The 25,875-nt window shown below is 41.7% G+C and overlaps 1 protein-coding gene across 1 annotated transcript in view; it reads right to left on the bottom strand.

Moving 5' to 3' along the window:
- DNAH7 (dynein axonemal heavy chain 7) overlaps positions 1-25,587 on the bottom strand; it is a gene marked incomplete in the record, with an annotated part of 367,056 nt that extends 341,469 nt beyond the window's left edge. The window contains 1 exon segment of the mRNA XM_070070446.1: positions 25,390-25,587. Coding sequence (XP_069926547.1) covers positions 25,390-25,404 — 15 coding nt within the window.
- Between the last annotated feature and the right edge of the window lie 288 nt (positions 25,588-25,875).

Here is a 25,875-nt window from a genome sequence, read left to right as displayed (position 1 = left end):
TTCATGCTGAGTACAGTACATTTTGATTGCATTGTGTGCTAAGCATTGTTCTAAGACATTTACATCTAAGAATCACAATATTACTAAAGTTGTACTTATGAAATGTGTACTCATTAAATAAACAGTTTCTTTGGGGAAAAATAAAAGCATAGAAAATCTGAAAACAAAAAAAATTGAGATATAAGAAAACTAGTATGTTTTGAGTTGAGATGTGAAACCCTAAAAACTCTGAAATAGTGATGTGCCACTTTCGTGCAATTGTATAGATGAGGACTTCATTTATGTTGTGTTTTTTCCCACACAGAGAATAATCAAGTTAATGTTAAATCTATTAAATGGGCCGGCGCCACATCTCACTAGGCTAATCCTCCGCCTTGCGGCGCCGGCACACCGGGTTCTAGTCTCGGTGGGGGCACCAGATTCTGTCCCGGTTGCCCCTCTTCCAGGCCAGCTCTCTGCTGTGGCCAGGGAGTGCAGTGGAGGATGGCCCAAGTCCTTGGGCCCTGCACCCCATGGGAGACCAGGAAAAAGCACCTGGCTCCTGCCATCGGATCAGCACGGTGCGCCAGCCGCAGCGCGCCGGCTGTGGTGGCCATTGGAGGGTGAACCAACGACAAAAGGAAGACCTTTCTCTCTGTCTCTCTCTCTCACTGTCCACTCTGCCTGTCAAAAATAAATAAATAAATAAATAAAATCTATTAAATGAAGATAAATTACTTGCATCAGAGTATTCTATATTTATAAATACTTTTCACAGTCTCTCCATTATCACCCCAGTTTTCTTCTCCAAAATAATGAGAAGGCTATTTTCAGTATGTCTCTCATTAATACTTTATCTGTCTTTTCTCTTAGTTTTAAATTTTTCTGTATTTTTTCTCTGTTTTCTGTTTACCTCATATGTGCATTTACTGTCTTTATGTTGATTGGGATTTAATGAACTTCTTACTTATCTATTAAAGGACATTGTTTTTGCCCCTGCAACTTGAAACTTTCTCTCATGCATCATTTTTTCCTACTCTGTGAATTCTTTTCACTGCCATGCAAGTATGCTACAGTAACTGTCATCTGAAACAATCTTTTTTTTTTTTAAAGATTTTATTTATTTATTTGAGAGGTAGAGTTACAGACAGTGAGAGGGAAAGACAGAGAGCAAAGTCTTCAGTCTGTAGGCCCACTCCCCAGATGGCCACAACAGCCGGAGCTGTGCCAATCCGGAGCCAGGAGCCAGGAGCTTCCTCCTGGTCTCCCATTCGGGTGCAAGGGCCCAAGCATCTGGGCCATCTTAACTGCTTCCCCAGGCCATAGCAGAGAGCTGAAGTGGATTAGGGGCAGCCAGGACTAGAACCGGCACCCATTTGAGATGCCAGCATCGCAGGCCGAGGATTAACCTGCTGTGCCAAAACGCTGGCCCCCTGAAACAATCTCAATCCTACATTCCTTCCAGCTACATTTCCATTTTTCTGCCCCAGTTTTTCCTGAATGTTCTCCCATGAGGTTTCTGTTCCTAATACACCACTCTCAACGGAGGCTCTGAATACCCCAATAATGCCAAGTCATGTGGTGGTGAACTCTTGGGTCTCATTTTACTCAATCCCCTAGGAGTGTTAAGACATAGTTGATCATTATCTCCATGAGCACTCTCTTCACTCAATTTCAAGAATTTTTTTTTTTGCTACTCCTAACACAGTGAACATTTTTTCTAAATTTCCATTGCTAATTCCTTCTTTTTAAAATTTATTTGTATTGAGAAGTTTTTGTATGGCAAAAGAAAGAGTCAGGAAAGTGAAGAGGCAACCGACAGAATGGGAAAAAATATTTGCATACTATGCAACAGATAAAGGGTTGATAACCAGAATCTACAAAGAAATCAAGAAACTCCACAACAACCAACCAACCAACCAACCCACTTAAGAGATGGGCCAAGGACCTCAACAGACATTTTTCAAAAGAGGAAATCCAAATGGCCAACAGACACATGAAAAAATGTTCAGGATCACTAGACATTAGGTAAATGCAAATCAAAACCACAATGAGGTTTCACGTCACCCCGGTTAGAATGGCTCACATTCAGAAATCTACCAACAACAGATGCTGGCGAGGATGTGGGAAAAAAGGGACACTAACCCACTGTTGGCGGGAATGCAAACTGGTTAAGCCACTATGGAAGTCAGTATGGAGATTCCTCAGACACCTGAATATAACCCTACCGTTCAACCCAGCCATCCCCCTCCTTGGAATTTACCCAAAGGAAATGAAATTGGCAAACAAAAAAGCTGTCTGCACATTAATGTTTATTGCACCTCAATTCACAATAGCTAAGACCTGGAATCAACCTAAATGCCCATCAACAGTAGACTGGATAAAGAAATTACGGGACATGTACTCTATAGAATACTATACAGCAGTAAAAAAAAAATGAAATCCGGTCATTTGCAACAAAATGGAGGAATCTGGAACACATCATGATGAGTGAATTAAGCGAGTCCCTAAGGGACAAATATCATATGGTCTCCCTGATTGGTGACAACTAACCAAGCACCAAAAAGGAAATCTTTTGAAGTGAAATGGACACTATGATAAACAGTGATCAGCCCTTTTCCTGACTGTTGATGAACAACTTAATACTTTATCACTTTTAGTATTTTTTTTTCTACTTAATACTATTGGTTGAACTCTGTGATCAACACACAATTATTCTGTTTAAATTTAACTGAAAAGCAATCTCTGTTAAATATAAGAGTAGGAATAAGAGAGGGAGGAGATGTACAATTTGGGACATGCTCAATCGGACTTGCCCAAAGGGCAGAGTTAGATATGTGCCAGGGTATTCAAGTTCAATCCCATCAAGGTGGCATGTACCAATGCCATCTCACTAGTCCAAGTGATCAATTTCAGTTCACAATTGATCATAATGAAAGGATTAAGAGTCAAAGGGGGCCGGCGCCACAGCTCATTAGGCTATTCCTCCGCCTTGCGGCGCCGGCACACCGGGTTCTAGTCTCGGTGGGGGCACCAGATTCTGTCCCGGTTGCCCCTCTTCCAGGCCAGCTCTCTGCTGTGGCCAGGGAGTGCAGTGGAGGGTGGCCCAAGTCCTTGGGCCCTGCACCCATTGGAGACCAGGATAAGCACCTTGCTCCTGCCATCAGATCAGTGAGGTGCGCCGGCCCCAGCACACCGGCCGTGGCAGCCATTGGAGGGTGAACCAACGGCAAAAAGGAAGACCTTTCTCTCTGTCTCTCTCTCTCTCACTGTCCACTCTGCCTGTCAAAAATTAAAAAAAAAAAGAGTCAAAGGGATCACATAAACAAGAATAGTGACTGCTAATACTAACTGGTAGAATTAAAAAGGAAGAGAACAGTCCAACATGGGAAGTGGGATACACAGCAGACTCATAGAATGGCAGATGTTCTAAATAGCACTCTGGCCTCAGAATCAGCCCTTAAAGCAAGTGGATCTGGCTGAAGAGCCCATAAGAGTATTTTAAGCATGGAAAGCCAAGACACTCTGACAAAAAAAGAAAAAAAGACCTAAATGAAAGATCTCTGTGAGTGAGATCCCAGTGGAAAGAACAGGCCATCAAAGAAGGAGGTACCTTTCTCTGAAGGGAGGAGAGAACTTCCACTTTGACTATGACATTGTCTAAATAAGATCAGAGTTGGTGAACTCAAAAGGCTTCCATAGCCTTGGCAACTCATGACTAGAGCCTAGGGTGATTACTGGCGCCATAAACAAGAGTGTCAATTTGTTAAGTCAACAACAGGAGACACTGTGCACTAACTCCTCATGTAGGATCTCTGTCCTTAATGTGCTGTACATTGTGATTTAATGCTATAACTAGTACTCAAACAGTATTTTTCACTTTATGTTTCAGTGTGGGTGCAAACTGTTGAAATCTTTACTTAATATATACTAAATTGATCTTCTTATATAAACAGAATTGAAATTGATGTGAATGGAATGGGAGAGGGAGCAGGAGATGGGAGGGGTGCAGGTGAGAGGGAGTTATGGGGGGGGAAGCCACTGTAATCCATAAGCTGTACTTTGGAAATTTATAAAAAATATTTTTAAAGTTTCAAATAAAATATACATATATAATTATGGTATTTTTATATGTGTGTACCACATGGTATTTTGATATTTGTATAATACAGAATGCTAAGTCAAGCTAAATAACATGTGCTAATTCTTTTCTTATTCTTTTGTAGTGAGAATGCTTAAAATCTACTCTCATCAATTTTTTTTTCACTTTAAAACATTTATTATGAATGCTCTCAGACATACTAAATAAGGTATTAAAGTAAGTAGTATAACAAATATACCGGTACAAAATACTTAGAAATAAAATGTTAACAACAGAATTGAATGTTCCTGTGTATCTCATTACATGGCTCCCCTTTTCCTTATGTAAACTCTTGGGTTTTTATCATTCTTACACATTTCTTGGGGAACAGTTAATGTTATCCTCTTTTTTTGCATGCTTAAATGTGTGAAATATCCTGCTGTAAATATGTATTCATCTAAAGAAAATAAAAACAGTAAATGTTAGTATTTTTAGAACCCAGAAGAGATTGTGGAAAACAAATTCCCTTTAGGAACTTGCATTGGTCTTCCTTTGCCATAGTGGCTCCACAAGCTCCTGAAACTGTCCCTCATGACCCCTATTTCAAGATCTAGATAACCCTTAGCTAGAAAGGACTCTATTCCAGGTCCTCTTGTGTCATAACACTTTTTCAGTATATATAATACATTGTTATGGACTATACCCACATTGTGTACAATAGATCTTTTTAATGTATTCTTCCTGTTCCTTCTCATCTTTTGATCCTCATATGACAGGCATCCTTCTGTTGTCAGTTATGTTTCCTTCCTAATTGACTCCATTCAGCCCAAATATTTCAAATATCCATACACTGAAATCTCCCAAATTTCTCTCTCCAGAATTAATGTTTATCCTAAATTCCTGATACATAGATCTGATTTTTATTTAGTTATGTCCATTCAGAAATCTGATACCTCCAACTTAACATGTTAAAAATATGACTTGGTTAATAAACACCTATATACCCATAACTTCCTCATATTTCACTGAACTCAGAAAATGGTATCACATTAACACTATTGTTCAATATAAAATCCCTGTTGCTATTCATGACTTTTCTCACATCATACATTTAATCCATCATCAAATCCTTGGAGTCCTACCTACAACCTGTATTTAGAAATCAGGCGGGGGGGCGGAGCCAAGATGGCGGAATAGTGAGGGCGCGCACCGATAGTCCGGGAAAATTTAGTTTAATAAAAGGGGAGTTACGGTAGCCTCAGAAAAAAGAACCAGGAAAATATTGCAGACAAAACTCTTCTGGATCCAGTGGGCGTGAATCGGAGGACCTACTGGGAGAACAAGGTCGCCCACCGCGCACGAAAGCCGAGCCGCAGGACCGAGCCGCAGGACTGAGCCGCGGAAGCCGAGCCGCGGGACTGAGCTGCGCAAGCTGCAGGGTCTGCGCGCAAGTGCTCGAAGGGGAGTGCAACAGCGGGGAGACTTGGGACGTCCAGGGCTCTGAGTCCACACATCGGCGTTGGAAGGGGAGCAGACCTGCGTGGAGAGCGTGGGAGCCCACAGTTCGGGACACCAGCGGCAGACTCAACACACCAGCGCTGGAACGCGAGGTGAGCCGAACCTCAATAACCTGAGACACCGGCAGGCAAGCGGAGAGAGGAGACTAGAGGGAACGACCCCCGGGGCGGGGGGGACTTCACCAAGCTAACTGGAAGAGAGAGAGAGGGAAAAAAAAAAAAGGTGACTGGTACGGACACGGGTTTCTCTCTCTCTGCTCACCTCTCAAGGGCGAGCAAGACAAAGAGCAGGCGCCATCTTGGACATACGTCATAAGCAGAGCGACCTCAGGTCTGCACCGGCCCTGAGCCTAGCAGTAAAACCTGACTCTGGGTGGGGCGAATTAACAGGAGATTAGGACCTAGTAAATTTATGGTGCTACTGAACTGAGACTGTGAAAAAAGAGACAGTGGGGGAGAGAACTCACGGAATTCACGTGAGCACTCTCCAGAGACGCTACAATTCCGTAACTTTGGCAACCCAGTGGGAGACTGAAGGAGAATTTGAGCCCACTCTAAGGGCCGAACAGATTTCCTGTGTGGTCCTTGGGAAAGAGCTTCTGATCTCTGGCTCCTGTGGGTATATCATTTGCCTGCTAACTACCTCCAACTTCGTTCAGCTGTGCAGAATAACTTCCCTTTTGAATCAAAAAAAAGAGAGAGAGAGAGAGAGAGAGAGGTTTACCACGCCTAACCTGGGAGTGTCACCTTTGGCACACCAAACAGAGCTCTCAGGCCACACCCATCTCAAGCCCTAAGGCTCCATCAAAAACAGATAGTCCACTTAATCTAGAGTCATAGTATAACAAGAAAAAGCACCACAGTGAAGAAACCAAATATCTCCAATATGACAAATAACAAATGCAAAAACCAAGGTAATAAAAACAAGGAAGTCACCATGAAGCCCTCAAATGAAAAAGACACCCCAATTCAAGATTATGAGGATGATGACATAGAAGAAATGCAAGAAGCAGATCTCAAAAAATTGATAAGAACATTAAGAAGTTCTCAAAAACAAATTCTTGAACTACAGAAATCCTTAATGGACAAGATAGAAAATCTCTCTCGTGAAAATGAAATATTAAGGAGGAATCAAAATGAAACGAAACAACTAGTACAACAGGAAACTGGGATAGTGACTGAAGTGAAGAATTCAATAGATCAAATGAAAAACACAATAGAGAGCCTTACAAACAGAATGGGAGAAGCAGAAGAGAGAATATCGGACTTAGAAGACAGAGAACAGGAAAGTATACAATCAAACCAAAGAAAAGAAGAGGAAATTAGAAATCTAAAACATATTGTCGGGAATCTTCAGGATACTATTAAAAAACCCAACATTCGGGTTCTAGGAGTTCCTGAAGGCATGGAGAGGGAGAAAGGATTAGAAGGCCTTTTTAGTGAGATATTAGCAGAAAATTTCCCAGGTTTGGAGAAGGACAGAGAAATCCTAGTACAGGAAGCTCACAGAACCCCTAATAAACATGACCAAAAGAGACCCTCACCACGACACGTTGTAATTAAACTCTCCACAGTGAAACATAAAGAAAAGATCCTAAAATGTGCAAGAGAGAAACGTCAGATTACTCTCAGAGGATCTCCAATCAGACTCACAGCTGACTTCTCATCAGAAACTCTACAAGCTAGGAGGGAATGGCGAGATATAGCCCAGGTACTAAGAGAGAACAACTGCCAGCCCAGAATATTATATCCTGCAAAGCTATCATTTGTGAATGAAGGTGAAATAAAGACTTTTCATAACAAACAGAAATTGAAAGAATTTGTTGCCACTCGTCCAGCCCTGCAAAAGATGCTTAAAGATGTGTTACACACAGAAACAAAGAAACACGGTCATCAATATGAAAGAAGGTAAAGGAAGGAAACCAAGGAAGGAAAGCTCACAGCAAAAGATCACAGGGAATTCAAAGCATATATTAGAACTTATCTTTGGCAAATGGCAGGGCAAAGTTACCACTTATCATTAGTCACATTGAACGTGAATGGCCTGAACTGTCCAGTTAAAAGACACCGTTTGGCTGATTGGGTTAAAAAACAAAACCCATCTATTTGCTGCTTACAAGAAACACATCTTTCCAACAAAGATCCATACAGGCTGAAAGTGAAAGGCTGGAAAAAGATATACCATGCCAACAGAAATGAAAAAAGAGCAGGCGTAGCCATCTTAATATCAGACACCATAAACTTTACCACAAAAACCATTAAGAGAGACAAAGAGGGACACTACATAATGATTAAGGGATCAATTCAACAGGAAGATATAACAATTATCAATGTATATGCACCTAACTACAGGGCACCGGTTTATCTAAAAGACTTGTTAACGGACTTAAAGGGAGACTTAGACCCCAATACAATAGTACTGGGGGACTTCAATACTCCACTCTCAGAAATAGACAGATCAATAGGACAGAAGATCAACAAGGATACAGTAGATTTAAACGACACTATAGCCCAAATGGATCTAACAGATATATACAGAACTTTCAATCCTACAGCTAAAGATTATACATTCTTCTCAGCAGTACATGGAACCTTCTCTAGGATTGACCACATACTAGGCCATAAAGCAAGTCTCTGCAAATTCAAAAGAATTAGAATCATACCATGCAGCTTCTCAGACCATAAAGGAATGAAGTTGGAAATTAGCAACTCAGGAATCCCTAGAGCATACGCAAACACATGGAGATTGAACAACATGCTCCTGAATGAACAATGGGTCATAGAAGAAATCAAAAGAGAAATCAAAAACTTTCTGGAAGTAAATGAGGATAACAGCACAACATACCAAAACTTATGGGACGCAGCAAAAGCAGTGTTAAGAGGAAAGTTTATATCAATAGGTGCCTACATCAAGAAATTGGAAAGGCACCAAATAGATGAGCTTTCTATTCACCTCAAGGATCTAGAAAACCTACAGCAAACCAGACCCAAATCTAGTAGGAGAAGAGAAATAATTAAAATCAGAGAAGAAATCAACAGGATTGAATCAAGAAAAACATTACAAAAAATCAGCCAAACGAGGAGCTGGTTTTTTGAAAAAATAAACAAAATTGACACCCCATTGGCCCAACTAACTAAAAAAAGAAGAGAAAAGACCCAAATCAATAAAATCAGAGATGAAAAAGGAAATGTAACAACAGACACCACAGAAATAAAAAGAATCATCAGAAATTACTACAAGGACTTGTATGCCAGCAAACAGGGAAACCTATCAGAAATGGATAGATTCCTGGACACATGCAACCTACCTAAATTGAACCAGGAAGACATCGAAAACCTAAACAGACCCATAACTGAGACAGAAATTGAAACAGTAATAAAGGCCCTCCCAACAAAGAAAAGCCCAGGACCAGATGGATTCACTGCTGAATTCTACCAGACATTTAAAGAAGAATTAACTCCAATTCTTCTCAAACTATTCAGAACAATTGAAGAAGAGGGAATCCTCCCAAATTCTTTCTATGAAGCCAGCATCACCTTAATTCCTAAGCCGGGAAAAGATGCAGCACTGAAAGAGAATTACAGACCAATATCCCTGATGAACATAGATGCAAAAATCCTCAATAAAATTCTCGCCAATAGAATGCAACAACACATCAGAAAGATCATCCACCCAGACCAAGTGGGATTTATCCCTGGTATGCAGGGATGGTTTAATGTGCGCAAGACAATCAATGTGATACACCACATTAACAGACTGCAGAAGAAAAACCATATGATTCTCTCAATAGATGCCGAGAAAGCATTTGATAAAATACAACACCCGTTCATGATGAAAACTCTAAGCAAACTGGGTTTGGAAGGAACATTCTTCAATACAATCAAAGCAATCTATGAAAAACCCACAGCCAACATCCTATTGAATGGGGAAAAGTTGGAAGCATTTCCACTGAGATCTGGGACCAGACAGGGATGTCCACTCTCACCACTGCTATTCAATATAGTTCTGGAGGTTCTAGCCAGAGCTATTAGACAAGAAAAAGAAATTAAAGGGATACAAATTGGGAAGGAAGAACTCAAACTATCCCTCTTTGCAGATGACATGATTCTTTATTTAGGGGACCCAAAGAACTCTACCAAGAGACTATTGGAACTCATAGAAGAGTTTGGCAAAGTAGCAGGGTATAAAATCAATGCACAAAAATCAACAGCCTTTGTATACACAGACAATGCCATGGCTGAGGAAGAACTTCTAAGATCAATCCCATTCACAATAGCTACAAAAACAATCAAATACCTTGGAATAAACTTAACCAAGGACGTTAAAGATCTCTACGATGAAAATTACAAAACCTTAAAGAAAGAAATAGAAGAGGATACCAAGAAATGGAAAAATCTTCCATGCTCATGGATTGGAAGAATCAATATCATCAAAATGTCCATTCTCCCAAAAGCAATTTATAGATTCAATGCAATACCAATCAAGATACCGAAGACCTTCTTCTCAGATCTGGAAAAATTGGTGCTGAAATTTATATGGAGGCACAAGAGACCTCGAATAGCTAAAGCAATCTTGTACAACAAAAACAAAGCCGGAGGCATCACAATACCAGATTTCAGGACATACTACAGGGCAGTTGTAATCAAAACAGCATGGTACTGGTACAGAAACAGATGGATAGACCAATGGAACAGAATTGAAATACCAGAAATCAACCCAAACATCTACAGCCAACTTATATTTGATCAAGGATCTAAAACTAATTCCTGGAGCAAGGACAGTCTATTCAATAAATGGTGCTGGGAAAATTGGATTTCCACGTGCAGAAGCATGAAGCAAGACCCCTACCTTACACCTTACACAAAAATCCACTCAACATGGATTAAAGACCTAAATCTACGACCTGACACCATCAAGTTACTAGAGAACATTGGAGAAACCCTTCAAGATATTGGCACAGGCAAAGAGTTTCTGGAAAAGACCCGGGAGGCACAGGCAGTCAAAGCCAAAATTAACTATTGGGATTGCATCAAATTGAGAAGTTTCTGTACTGCAAAAGAAACAGTCAGGAGAGTGAAGAGACAACAGTCAGAATGGGAAAAAATATTTGCAAACTATGCAACAGATAAAGGGTTAATAACCAGAATCTACAAAGAGATCAAGAAACTCCACAAAAACAAAACCAACAACCCAATTAAGAGATGGGCCAAGGACCTCAATAGACATTTTTCAAAAGAGGAAATCCAAATGGCCAACAGGCACATGAAAAAATGTTCAAGGTCATTAGCAATCAGAGAAATGCAAATCAAAACCACAATGAGGTTCCACCTCACCCCGGTTAGAATGGCTCACATTCAGAAATCTACCAACAACAGATGCTGGCAAGGATGTGGGGAAAAAGGGACACTAACCCACTGTTGGTGGGAATGCAAACTGGTCAAGCCACTATGGAAGTCAGTCTGGAGATTCCTCAGAAACCTGAATATAACCCTACCGTTCAACCCAGCCATCCCACTCCTTGGAATTTACCCAAAGGAATTTAAATTGGCAAACAAAAAAGCGGTCTGCAGCCTAATGTTTATTGCAGCTCAATTCACAATAGCTAAGACCTGGAACCAACCTAAATGCCCATCAACGGTAGACTGGATAAAGAAATTATGGGATATGTACTCTTTAGAATACTATACTGCAGTAAGAAACAACGAAATCCAGTCATTTGCAACAAAATGGAGGAATCTGGAACACATCATGCTGAGTGAAATAAGCCAGTCCCAAAGGGACAAATACCATATGTTCTCCCTGATCGGTGACAACTGACTGAACACCAAAAAGGAAACCTGTTGAAGTGGAATGGACACTATGGGAAACGGTGACTTGATCAGCATAGCCCTGACTGTTAATGAACAACTTAATACATTATCCCTCTTAGTAGTTTTTTTGTCTGTTCTACTTAATATGACTGGTTTAATTCTGTAATTAATACACAGTTATTCTTAAGTGTTGAAATTTAACTGAAATGTGATCCTTGTTAAACATAAGAGTAGGAATAAGAGAGGGAAGAGATATATAATTTGGGACATGCTCAAGCTGACTTGCCCCAAATGGTAGAGTTAGAAACATACCAGGGGACTCCAATTTAATCCCATCAAGGTGGCATGTACCAAGGCCATCTCACTAGTCCAAGTGATCAATTTCAGTTCGCAATTGATCATAATGAAAGGACTAAGAGTCAAAGGGAGCACATAAGCAAGTCTAGTACCTGCTAACACTAACCGATAGAATAAATAAAGGGGAGAGTGATCCAACATGGAAGTGAGATACTCAGCAGACTCATAGAATGGCAGATGCCCTAAATAGCACTCTGGCCTCAGAATCAGCCCTAAAGGCATTCAGATCTGGCTGAAAAGCCCATGAGAGTATTTCAGGCATGGAAAGCCAAGACACTCTGGCAAAAGATCTCTGTGAGTGAGATCTCAGTGGAAAGAACAGGTCTTCAAAGAAGGAGGTACCTTTCTCTGAAGGGAAGAGAGAACCTCCACTTTGACTATGACCTTGTCTAAACAAGATAAGAGTCGGAGAACTCAGAGGGCTTCCATAGCCTTGGAAACTCATGACTGGAGCATAGGGAGATTACTGATGCCATAGACAGGAGTGTCAATTGGTAAAGTCAACAACAGGAGTCACTGTGCACTTACTCCTCATGTAGGATCTCTGTCCTTAGTGTGCTGTACATTGAGATTTAATGCTATAACTAGTACTCAAACAGTATTTTTCACTTTGTGTTTCTATGGGGGTGCAAACTGTTGAAATCTTTACTTAATGCATACTAAACTGATCCTCTGTAAAAAAAAAAAAAAAAAAAAAAAAGAAAAGAAAAGAAAAGAAAAGAAACTATCAACTCCCAACTTGACTCTCACTGGGATTAAACATGACAATAGGTCTGATCTGATTTCATCATCATTAAAAAAAAATCATCTATTATTTTTCACTTTATGTTTCTGTGTGGGAGCAAACTGTTGAAATCCTTACTTAATGTATACTAAGCTGATCTTCTGTATATTAAGATAATCGAAAATGAATCTTGATGTGAATGGAAGGGGAGAGGGAGTGGGAAAGGGGAGGGTTGTGGGTGGGAGGGACGGTATGGGGGGGAAGCCATAGTAATCCATTATTCGTACTTTGGAAACGTATATTCATTAAATAAAAGTTAAAAAAAAAAATTTAAAAAAAAAAAAAAAAAAGAAATCAGGCTTCTCCCGCCGGTGCCGTGGCTCACTAGGCTAATCCTCCGCCTTGCGGTGCCGGCACACCGGGTTCTAGTCCCGGTCAGGGCGCCGGATTCTGTCCCGGTTGCCCCTCTTCCAGGCCAGCTCTCCGCTGTGGCCAGGGAGTGCAGTGGAGGATGGCCCAAGTCCTTGGGCCCTGCATCCCATGGGAGACCAGGATAAGCACCTGGCTCCTGCCATCGGATCAGCGCGGTGCACTGGCCACAGTGCGCCGACCACGGCGGCCATTGGAGGGTGAACCAACGGCAAAGGAAGACCTTTCTCTCTGTCTCTCTCTCTCTCACTGTCCACTCTGCCTGTCAAAAAAAAAAAGAAAGAAAGAAAGAAAGAAATTAGGCTTCTCACAATATCATAACTACAAACCTGGCCTAAGGTGATGGAAAGAAAGGGACTAGAGGATCTGGCATTGTGGTGTTGTGGGTACCCATATAAGTACCAGTTTGAGTCCCAGCTGGACTACCTTCAATCCAGCTCCTTCCTAATGCACCTGGGAAAGGAGCAGAAGGTTGCCCAAGTCCTTGGGTCCCTGCACCCATGTGGAAGACCTGGAAGAAGCTCCTGGCTCCTGGCTTTGGAATGGCCCAGCCCTTACCATTGCAGCCATTTGAGGAATGGATGAAAGATCTCTGTCTCTCTCTCTCTCTGTAATTCTACCTCCCATGGCAGTCCCTCTCGATGATTATTAGATATGGCACCACTTGTGAAATCTTGATTTTAAACTTGATTATGTCATCAGTATATCCTTTGCTTCCAGCAAGCATCATATGGTACCCTCCTCAAAGCTATATTTCTGTGCTTTCATTGAGAACTCAGAATCTAAATCTACCCCCTTTCTCTTACCTTTTCCTCTTTGCCTAGCATATATTCAATGGCCAGTGATCATAACTATACCATATTAAATACTCTCAGATTCCTATGTCTCACACATTTGACAAAAACTGCAATCCCACTGCAATTCAACTATTCACCTTCTCCATGCTTATACCTAAGTAAGTAGGTATATAATGTTGGATGAAAAATCACATCACAAACCCCACTGGACTCACTTTAAGTTCACAATTTTTTTTTTTTTTTTGACAAGCAGAGTTAGTGAGAGCGAAAGACAGAGAGCAAGGTCTTCCTTCTGTTGGTTCACCACCCCCCCAAATGGCTGCTACGGCTGGCGCACTGCGCCAATCCAAAGCCAGGAGCAGGTGCTTCCTCCTGGTCTCCCATGCGGGTGCAGGGCCCAAGCACTTGGGCCATCCTCCACTGCCTTCCCAGTCCACAGCAGAGAGCTAGACTGGAAGAGGAGCAACTGGGACAGAACTGGTGCCCCAACCGGGACTAGAATCCAGAGTGCCAGCACCACAGGTAGAGGATTAGCCTAGTGAGCTGCGGCACCGGCCCCTTAAGTTCACAATTTCTAATCTCTCATATGTCCTCAACATTTTTAAGTTTGTTTTCCTACTTTTTGAGTTGAACTATTATCCCCCAAATTTCTTATACATCATTTAATTGTTGAAAATGTCTTCATTTTTTCTGTAAGCAAACCTATAAATGTGCTTGCACCCATATTGTTCTTCTATCCTGCATCTACAAGCAGTAAAGACACTAATTTACCTTTTATCAGAGGCCAATCACTTGATCTCCTTTATCTCCTTTCACTGTGTTCTAGTAATTCCTTTTCTCTCCTAAATTAGTGATGCCTTTTATACTGGAACGTCCTCATCAACATTCAAGTAAAGAATTAATTTTTTAAAGTTTTATTTATTTACTTGAAAGGCAGAGAGACAGAAATCTTCCATCCACTGGTTCACTCCTCAAATGTCCACAAAGCTAGGTCTGGATCAGGCCAAAGCCAGAAGCCTGGAACACCATCCAAATCTCCCAATGGGTGGCAGAGACCCAATTATTTGAGCCATATCCCACTGCCTCCAAAGATGCATATTAGCAGGAAGCTGGGATTGGAAGCAGAGCTGAGATAAACTTGGGCATTCTGGTAAAAGATGTGGGCATTGTAAGTGTTGTCTTAATCACCGTGTCAAATAATCAATCCTATTTTTCAAGGGAAACTTTAATTGTACTTACTAACCCAGTTGTAAAACAAATTCTTTAATTTTAAATTTTATTTGAAAGGCAAAGAGACAGAGATATCCTATCCACTGGTTGAAAATGAAGACTGCTTCTAATTACAGTAATCTCTATGGTGGTTATGCTGTGTTTGCCCCAAATCAAATCACCATCCTTTTATTTCTTCTCTATGCCTGACCTGGAGGGTTGGAATCTTCTTTTGTTCTTAAGATTTAATTATTTATTTGAAAGTCAGTTACAGAGAAGGAGAGGCAGAGACAGACAGAGAGTCAGAAACAGAGAATCTTCCATCCGGTGGTTCACTTCCCAAATGGTCACAATGGCCATGGTTAAGCCAGACTGAAGCCAGGAGCCTGCAGCTTCATCTGGGCCTCCTACATGGGTTCAGGGGCCCAAGGATATAGGCCATCTTCTACTGTTTTCCCAGGCACATTAGCAGGGAGCTTGATCAGAAGAGGAGCAGCCAGGACTCAAACCAGCACCCACATGGGATACCAGCACTACAGGCAGTGGCTTTACCTGCTATGCCACAGTGCTAGCCCTAAAGGTTGAATTCTATGTATGGGCATCGTCTGGGCCCTCTACCCTCTGGTTTCTTCCAGGGATTAACCAATGAGAAGCAACAACAGGAGACTGAGCAGCAAGAGGAAAGAACTTAGGACATTTACTACCTAGTCTTGATAGTTACGCTAGTGGATGAATTCTTGAGAGCTCAGTTCCTCTCAGGAAACTATCATTTTAATCTTCAAGCTCTCACCAGATTGTGAGAATGCTGATCAGTATGGTGCATCCGTCAGGCCTAGGAGTGATAATCGTATCCAATTGCTACTAATCCCTAAATGCTTCACCGTTCTTGTTGGATCCCTTAATCTTGCCCATACCTCTGCAAATGATCTTTGTATAAATTTTCCTCAACTAAGTCCCTTCCATCATACCATTTATTTTCTATTGGGATGCTGACTGATGCAAGTTCACATTCTACAAGTAAAATGAATGAAGAGAATAGAAGGAGAGATCCAAGATGGCTGAATAGGGCGTAGCCACACTAACTTCAGCTGCTCTGGGATGTGAAAAGAACAAAGGAAGTATGACATTTCCAGCAGTCTGACAGAAATTTTCAGCAAAGAAGAAAATAAAAAAGACTCTGTGGGCAAAGAGAAGACAGAGAGCGCAGTCAGCCACATGGCACAGCCAGCTTCTACCTGTGAGCCACCATCTTACCACCTCAAGGTAGGAAGAAATTGCTGTGTACCCTGCTGCTCGCAGTTATAGCTGAGAGGGAATTCCATAGTAGCCCACTGACTTTTACTTCAGCCTGAGGAACTGACTGGGGTCTAAGCAACTGCCAGGCTTGGAGCAGGAAAGCCACATTGCTTTCCTTTCCTCCCCTCCCCAACCTGCACAGAGTGTCATAATTGGCATCAAAAAGCAATGCAGAGTGCTTCTATTCTACTAGCATTATAGTCAGAGTCAGGGCAACACATAGGGCAAAGGATGGATCCCCTGCATCCTGCAACTGTGGGAGTTTCTGGACATTAGCCCCAGAGCTACACTCGTGCATTCTATGTGAGTTGGGGGATTCACCTAAGCTGCTGGGGGCTTACACCAGTAGCAGCCTATAAAAAAAAATCCACTCCCACTCTGGAAGATCTGGGTAATGACCCCACTATACCCTGTAACACCAGAGCTATAACAATTTGCTCTAAATTTTTCAGTGCCACTGGAATCTACCCAGTGGATCTAGGAAGGAATTTATCTGAATTCCCTCTCTCTGGACTCATACCCTACACAATTAAAATCTGTATACCTTGTAGACACCCTGTAGGACTGGAACAGGGTTCACTTCACATCCTGTAGTCCTAGGGCTATTGGTATTAAAGCCACAGCACCAGTTGGATTCTCCTAGCAGGACCTGAGGAAGGGTCCAACTATGTCACACAATCCCAGAGCCACAGCAGTTGTTGCCACAGACCTGCATCACTCAGTCTTGCCAGCAGGACAAGGGGGCAGCCACTTTTGTCTCCCTCAGTGCCAATAACAAGGCCCTAACTGTCACATTCACCAGGGAGACTGACATCAAACTCTCTGTGGACCAAAGATATACACTGAAGGAAACCCTTACTCATCACAAAGCCACAATTATATCGCTATGAAGTGCAGCAGACTAGTCCACTGTGTCACTTATGGACAAAACTCATAATGATTAAGAAAAATCACTTGGGCTGGCACCGTGGCTCACTTGATTAATCCTCCACCTGAGACACCAGCATCCAATATGGGCTCTGGTTCTAGTCTCGGTTGCTCCTCTTCCAGTCCAGCTCTCTGTTGTGGCCCGGGAAGATAGTGGAGGATGACCCAAGTGCTTGGGCCCCTGTACCCACATGGGAGACCAGGAGGAAGCACCTGGCTCCTGACTTCAGATCGGCATAGCTCCAGTGGTAGTGGCCATTTGAGGGGTGAACCAATGGAAGGAAGACCTTTCTCTCTCTCTGTCTCTCTCACTATCTAACTCTGTCAAATAAATAATAAAAAAAAAGAAAAATCACTGAGAGACTATATATATACTCTTAGGCTCACTTAGAACCAATTAATCAAAAGTCTTCAACCAAGAAAAAGTATGGGACTTTATGGCTTTACTACTGAATTCTACAAAACATTCAAAGAGTAAGTAACACCAATACTCTTCAAACTATTCCAAAATATTGAACAGGGTGGAACTCTGACAAACTCTTTTTATGAGGCCACCATTACTTTGATACCAAAACCAAACAAAGACATGACATGAAAACTACAGACCTATATGCTTAACAAGCATAGGTGCAAATATTCTCAAAAAAATACTAGCAAATTGAATCCAAAACCACATCAAAAAGATCATATATCATGATCAAGTGGGATTTATTCCAGAAATGCATGTATGGTTCAACATTTGCAAATCAATAAACATCATAAATTACATCAATAGAATGAAAAACAAAAAACATATGGTCATCTTAATAGAGGCAGAGAAAGCATATCATCAGATTCAACACAACTTGATGATAAAAATCCTACAAAAATTATGTATAGAAGGAATATTCCTCAAAATTATGAAGGCTATATATGACAAACAAACAGCCAATATCATATTGAATGGGGAAAAGCTATAAGCATTTGCCCTCAGACTTGGAACAAGACAAGGATGTCCACTTTCACCACTCTTATTTGATATAGTACTGGAAGTTTCAATTAGAACAATTATGGAGGAGAAACAAAGGACATCAAAATTGGAAAAGAAGAAGTCAAATTATCCATGTTTGCAGATCATATGATGTTGTACATGGAAAAACCTAACCATTCCACCAAAAAGCCATTAGAGCTAATAAACCAATTCAGTAAAGTTGCATGTTACAAAATAAACATACAAAAAACAATACCTTTTTTGGTACACTGATGATTAGCTCACAGAAAGAGGAATCAAGAAAGAAATCCTCATTCACAATAGCCACAGAAAATTAGGAATAAATTCAAGCAAAGAAGTGAAAAATCTCTACAATAAAAATTATCAAACATTGATTAAAGAAGTCATCAAGGACACAAAAAAGTGAAGATATTCCTTGTTCATGGATCAGAAGAATCGATATCACTAAAATGTTTATACTACCTAAAGCATTCTATAGAGTCAATGAAAACTCTATGAAAACACCAATGACATTCTTTAACAAACTAGAAAAAGCAATCTTAAAATTCATATAGAATCACAAAAGACCTAGAATAGCAAAAATGATCCTGAACAAGAAAAATCAAGCTTGAAACATCACAATACTTGACTTCAAAGCATACTATAGGGGCCAGCACTGTGGCATAGCAGGTAGAGCCTCCACCTGCAGTGCCAGCATCCCATGTGGGCACCAGTTCAAGTCCTGGCTGCTTCACTTCCTGTCCAGCTCTCTGCTGTGGCCTGGGAAAGCAGTGGAAGATGGCCCAGGTTCTTGGGCCCCTGCACCCACGTGGGAGACCCAGAGGAAGCTACTGGCTTCAATCAGCCCAGCTCCAGCCATTGCAGCCATTTGAGGAGTGAACCAGTGGATGGAAGACTCCTTCCCCTTCCCCTTCCCCTTCCCCTTCCCCTTCCCCTTCCCCTTCCTTCCCCCTCCCCCTCCCCTCCTCCTTGTAGCATACTACAAGGCTATGGTAATTAAAGGAGCATAGTACTGGCATAAAAACCAATAAATAGATCAATGGAACAGAAATAGATAACCCAGAAATTAGTCCACATACCCAACTCATTTTGACAAAAGTGCTCAGACCATACAGTGAAGTAAGGTTAGTCTCTTCAACAAATGGTGCTTGCAAAACTAGACTAATATATGTAGAAGAATGAAATTAATCCATACCTATCACCATTTACAAAAATCAGCTCAAGATTGGTCAAAAACTTAAATTTAAAACCTGAGACTATGAAGTTGCTGGAAGAAAACATAGGGGAAACACTCCAAAACATCAGTGTAGTAGATGACCTGGTGCATTGTTGTGGCTAAGCTTCCACCTGCAGCACCAGCATCCCATATGGGTGCCGATTTGAGTCTCGGCTGCTGCTCTTCTGATCTAGCTCTCTCCTATGGCCTGGGAAAGCAGCAGAAGATAGCCAAGTATTTCAGTCCCTACACCCGCGTGGGAGACCCAGAAGAAGCTCCTGGCTCCTGGCTTCAGCTCAGCGCAGCTCTAGCAGCTGCAGCCATTTGGGGAGTGAACCAGCAAATGAAGGACCTTCTCTCTGTCTCTCCTTATCTCTGTCTGTAACTCTACCTATCAGATATATAAAATCTTTAAAAATAAATAAAGGAGATGACTTCTTGGACAAGACCACCCAAGCACAGGTTCAAAAGCAAAATTACATAAATCATACTATATCAAACTCAGAAGCTTTTGCATAACAAAGGAAATAGTGAAAAGGCATCCAACAGAATGGAAAAAAATATCTGCAAACCACCTGACCAAGGATTGATATCCCAAATATATCAGCAACTTATAAAAACTCAACAAAATAATAACCAATCCAGTTGAGAAATGGACAAAGGACTATTTTTTTTTTAAGATTTTATTTATTTGACAGGTAGAGTTACAGGCAGTGAGAGAGACAAAAAGAAAGGTCTTCCTTCTGCTGGTTCACTCCCAAATGGCCGCAACAGCCGGAGCTATGCCGATCTAAAGCCAGGAGCCAGGTGCTTCTTCCTGGTCTCCCATGCAGGTGCAGGGGCCCAAGAACTTCCGCCATCCTCCACTGCCTTCCCAGACCACAGCAGAAAGCAGGACTGGAAGAGGAGCAATCAGGACTAGAACCAGTGCCCATACGGGATGCTGGTGCCACAGGCAGAGGATTAACCTAGTGCGCATGGTACCAGCCCCGACAAAGGACTTTAATAGTTCTTCAAAGAAGAAATATTAATGGCCAACAAATATATGAAAAAAAAAATGCTCAACATCACTAGTCATCAGGGAAATGCTAATGAAAACCACAATGAGATATCACTTCACCCCTGTCAGATGGCTAAAATCCAAAACATGGAGAATGACAAACGTTGGCAAGGATAGGGGAGAAAGGGGAACACTTATACACTGTTGGTGGGAATTTAAATTAGTACAGCCACTATAAAAAACAATGTGGAGATTTCTTTGAAAGTTAGAAATAGACTTGTCATATTATCCAGGAATTCCACTAACAGGCATATACCCAAAAGAATCAAACACAATATATCAAAGAGATCCTGCACCACCATGATCATAGCAGCACTGTTCACAATAGCCAAAATTTGGAACTACCAAGGTGTCCATCATCAAATGAATGGATACAGAAAATGTGACATTTATACACAATGGAATATTATTTAGCTACAAAAATAATGAAATTCTACCATTTGAAACAAAATGGATGCAACTGGAGGACAGCGTATTGAGTGAAATAAAATGGACCTAGAAAGACAAATACCACATGTTCTCTTGTACATGTGGAAGCTAAAATTCAAAAAGAAGAAGGAGGAGAAGGAGGAGAAGGAGGAGGAGGAGGAGAAGGAGGAGGAGGAGGAGGAGAAGGAAGGAAGGAAGGAAGGAAGGAAGGAAGGAAGGAAGGAAGGAAGGAAGGAAGGAAGGAAGGAAGGAAGGAAGGAAGGAAAAGAAAAGAAGAAATGTCTCTGTGTATCAGTACTGTTGCAAATATAGTTTTGTAAAATGCTGGTTTATACCTTTAGGAAAGCAACAGTTAAAAATGATATACTATAGTTTTGTTTTTTTTTTAAGATTATTTTATTTATTTGAAAGGGTTGAAGAGAAGTAGAGCCAGAGAGAAAGAGATGTCTTCCACCTGCTGCTTCTCTCTCCAAATGGCCACAACAGCCAGAGCTGAGCTGATCCAAAGCCAGGAGCTTTGTCCGGGTCTCCCATGCAGGTGCAGGGGTCCAAAGACGGGCCATCTGCTTTCCTAGGCCATAGCAGAGAGCAAGATTGGAAGTGGGGCAGCTTGAACCGATGCCCAAATGAGATGCCGGCACTGCAGCCCAGGGCTTTAACCCACTGTGCCACTGTGCCGGCCCCATTTATACTATAGTTTTAATGATCTGTGGTTACTTTAAATTGTACTATATATGGGTGAAATGGTCATTTTTCCATTCAATTATTATTTATGGCTGTTGTTTATATTCAAACTAAACTAGTTTTGCTTTTTACTTTTCAAGCTTTCTTTTTTTAAATGATCTACTTTCAGGTGTTTTTTTTTTTTTTTTTTTACAGGCAGAGTGGACAGTGAGAGAGACAGAGAGAAAGGTTGGTTCACCCTCCAATGGCCGCCACAGTTGGCACGCTGCGGCCAGCGCACCGCGCTGATCCGATGGCAGGAGCCAGGTGCTTCTCCTGGTCTCCCATGGGGTGCAGGGCCCAAGGACTTGGGCCATCCTCCACTGCACTCCCTGGCCACAGCGGAGAGCTGGCCTGGAAGAGGGGCAACCGGGACAGAATCCGGCGCCCCGACTGGGACTAGAACCTGGTGTGCTGGCGCCGCAAGGCGGAGGATTAGCCTAGTGAGCCACTGCGCTGGCCCTTTCAGGTTATTTTAATACTCATAATATTAACCCTAAACTAAGTAAAAAAATTCAACAAATAGTAAGAAGAAAAAAACACTGTTATTCAACAGTAAACCTCTTACTCAGTGAAGTATGAAGCCTTTTTATTGTAATGTAAATTTAAAATATGGTATCTCAAAAACTAAAAAAAAAGAAAGGGAGAAGGAAGGAGAGTGGGAGGAAGAGATGGGGAGGGAGGGAGGAAAGGAGGGGATATCACTATGTTCTTAGAATCATATTTACAAAGTACATTGAATGTTAAAAACCAATTAAAATGATTTTTAAAAAACAAGAGAACAGAGTTTCCTTAGTCTTGCCTTTGCATTTAGTTTTTACCTTGCTTATCCTTCATCTCTTTGTCTATTGGAATGGATATTTTAACACTGGTATAAACCAAGTGTTACTATTATGATCAAATGACCAGAATGTACAAACAAGTCTGGTTAGATAACCAATTACCTTTCTACATGTAATACGGTCAATGTAAATTGAGTTATGGTTGTTAAAGTCAATACCATATTTTTGGCCTCATAACTATTTTTTCTCTCAATTCTATTTAACATAATGACAATAAAAGATATGAGGAAGGAAAGCAGAGAAGGAGCATCAAATAAATGCAAACTTATTTTGTAACTAGAAAAAGTGCTGGGGCCAGCGCTGTGGCAAGCGGGTTAAGCCCTGCTCTGCAGTGCCGGCATCCCATATGGGCATCAGTTTGAGTCCCAGATGTTCCACTTCCAATCCAGCTCTCTGCTATGGCCTGGGAAAGCAGTGGAAGATGGCCTAAGTCCTTGGACCCCTGCACCTGGAAGAAGCTCCTGCTCCTGGCTTTGGATGGGTGCAGCTCTAGCCGTTGTGGCCACTTGGGGAGTGAACCAGCAGAAGGAAGATCTCTCTCTTTCTCTCTCTGCCTCTCCTTCTCTGTGTAACTCTTTCAAATAAATAAATAAATCTTATAAAAGAAAGAAAGAGAGAGAAAGAGAGAAAACAAGAGGGAGGGAAGGAGGGAAAAAGAAAAGAAAAGAAAAGAAGGGAAGGGAAGAGAGGGGAGGGGAGGGGAGGGGAGGGGAATATGTTCTGGGGAAAAGCTGACAGCTTTTTTCCCTTCTCTGCTCATAATTTTTAGTGAATTTGTGGGGAGCTGCCTGGTCTTTGTACCTTTAAACCTCTGAATAGTTGTACCTTTAAACCTCTGAAAGTTCTTCAACTGAAACTCTAAATGCCTTATTTTAAGTTTTAATTAATTTAAAAATGAAATTAGACATCAAAAAGGGTTGTATATTTCTTTTAAATATGTAACTTAAGAGCCCAGTCGTCTATTCCTGTAAAATGTCACATCACTCCCAACCTTCCACTAATGAGATGAGTCTGTTAAAAATCTCCTTAGTAAATATGATTTTACCACCTGCACACTTCTTCAAACTGAATGAATACATAAGTAAATGTCACATGAAAATGCCACTTCCAAAAGTTTAATCCATTCTGTTTGTTTTAGGTTAAAATATAGAAACTTTTATCCTTTTAAAAGGAAAATAGCACTCTAAATTAGCATAAATTAAAGTATCAAGATGAGGTTTAAAATTACCAATCAAACAAAACAGTGGGAGAGGGCCCTCTGCTGTTTAAAAATTGTATGTAGAAGGTGAAAATAATCCTAAATGAGCTAACATCCATTCATTCAAGGTCCCATTGCCTCTTCACTAAAACATTAAACTTTTTTGAAAGGAGAGGACGACACTGCAAGTGTTATTTGCCAATATCACTTTTGTGATGATTATGGAAAACTTAGAAACTAACTTGCAGGTTTTTAGTGAATACTTTTTAGTTAAAGATGAGAAAATTATGAGAATTGTGAAATAACAGCTATTCAGAAGTGCCACTACAAATGTGATAACAGTGTGTTTTAAATTCCAACAATGCACAATACTGTTCACAATCAGGACTGAAGTGGACATCAAGCAAAGAAGCTTCTTAACCTATATGGATAGTGATCGTGTGTTATTTTTAATAGAATGTGATTACAACAGTATCACATAGAAAAAATTACTAGTGAAGCCTATAAACTAATGCTCCATTTTCTAGCATGTTTTTTTATTTTTGTTTTTTGCTTTTCCTTGCTCATTTGTTCTTTTACTAGTTATTACCTATTAAACTGTGGTATACAGATCGAAGGGTCTGTTTCTTAGTTCTTGGCTTATTATATTTCATTCAGAAAATGCTGAAACCACATTTTCTTGACAATTTAGATATTCCATATTTTATTAATTAATGAATTCGGGTTTTGACATTTTCTGTTAGTAATCTACAATCCAATGCACAGGGGACTATTTTTAACATAGTTTCCACAATAAACTCTAATACTACCAAAAAAGCATTATGAAGCAATGAGAAATAATTATAGTTCAGTATCAAAACAAAGAAGCCAAGCAAGTTTGGCAGGCTTTAAAACAACTTTTTCAAGAGGGATGTTTTCAATGTCCCTTTCTCTAACCCATCTCTACATTAAGAGCAAGGCCTTTCCATTCTGCGCCTGCATTAAGATGGACCCTGGCAGACCCTGGGATGCAGCTGGGATGCCTGATGTAATTGGATCCCTGCCACCCTGAATTCCCGGCTTCAGCTGCTAGGGGCATTTGAGGGAGTGAACCAGCGGATGAGAGCTCCATCTTCATCTCGATTTCTCTCCCTCTTACAATTAAAATTTTTTTAAAGGTAATTGATCATTGTTCTGTATTTCTTTTGGTTACAGGTGTTCTTAAGTTCAAGAGATTTTTTTAAAAGTAGATACTGCAACACGTATTTTTACTACGTTCGCGACTATTTTCTTAACAAGAGCCATCTGCCACTGATTAAAGATCTTTCATGCATTATAATTATTGCAAGGGACTTCCCCAATAAGCTTAGAAAAGGTGTTGTGACTTCTGCCGTCTGCATAAAAGCGGGAGAACGAAGCCTCAGACGCAGTGACCGACGCGGCCAAGTCACAGGTGCAGGAGAGGTGTGGATTCTCATTCCGGCGCCCAGCCCCACCGCGACTCCTGCGGAGGCTTCTCTCACCCCAGCAGAGCCACCATTAGCTCGCCGGGCAGCGTCCGGGCCAGGTTCAGCCGCGGCGCCCCCGTGAGGCTGACGCGCTTGGTTGTTATGACGACACGAAGGGCAAAAGCCCGGGAAAAGAACTTTGAAGGGCATTAGCGGAAAGCGCTCCCCACCCAGGTGGCCACCGGGGATAAGGGAGCCGCGCACCACGGGTCACAGCTGAGGGGTCGGAAGCTCAGGGTCTTCAAACCCCCTTCGAATGGCAGACCGAAGCGGCAGCGGCAGCGGAGGCGAGCCTGGCGGGAAGCCGCCCTCTCACCTGCTCGCTGCTCATGGCGGCGAGGACGCGCTGCCGCAGCGGCAGCTCCTGGATGCTCCTACTCCGCTCCTCCTGACCAGAGAGGAGACGCTCAGGCGACGACCCACACTCTCGGCTCCCTCCGCTCCGCGGCGCTGAGTTGCCTAACGTCCCCACAGCGTCCGTTGCTAGGCAACAGGCCAGCGCCAGCTCCACTTCCGGTCACCGGTTGCTCCCGGAACTGGGCCCGGGAAGCCGTCAGTGGGTCCACGCAGGAAGGGTTCCCACGAACTCCTTAGCGTCTCGGCAGCAGTGTGTTGGGGCGGCAAGGTGCGCGTTGAACTGCTGAGGACGGTGTCCTGCCAGGAGGAATGAATACCCTTTGATTAGTAATCACTTCAGCTGTCTTCACTCACACTCTGCAGCCTCTTAACAGCTGGGTGCAGGAACCGACCATTTGCCTTAAAACTCTGTTAGCTTTATCTGTGCCTGGAAGGTCTGTGAAGA

This window comes from Oryctolagus cuniculus, chromosome 3, assembly GCF_964237555.1.
Source record: "Oryctolagus cuniculus chromosome 3, mOryCun1.1, whole genome shotgun sequence".
NCBI classification, from domain to species: Eukaryota; Metazoa; Chordata; class Mammalia; order Lagomorpha; family Leporidae; genus Oryctolagus; species Oryctolagus cuniculus.
Note: the sequence above shows the minus strand (reverse complement) of the source record. Positions and strands in the feature narration are given on the sequence as shown.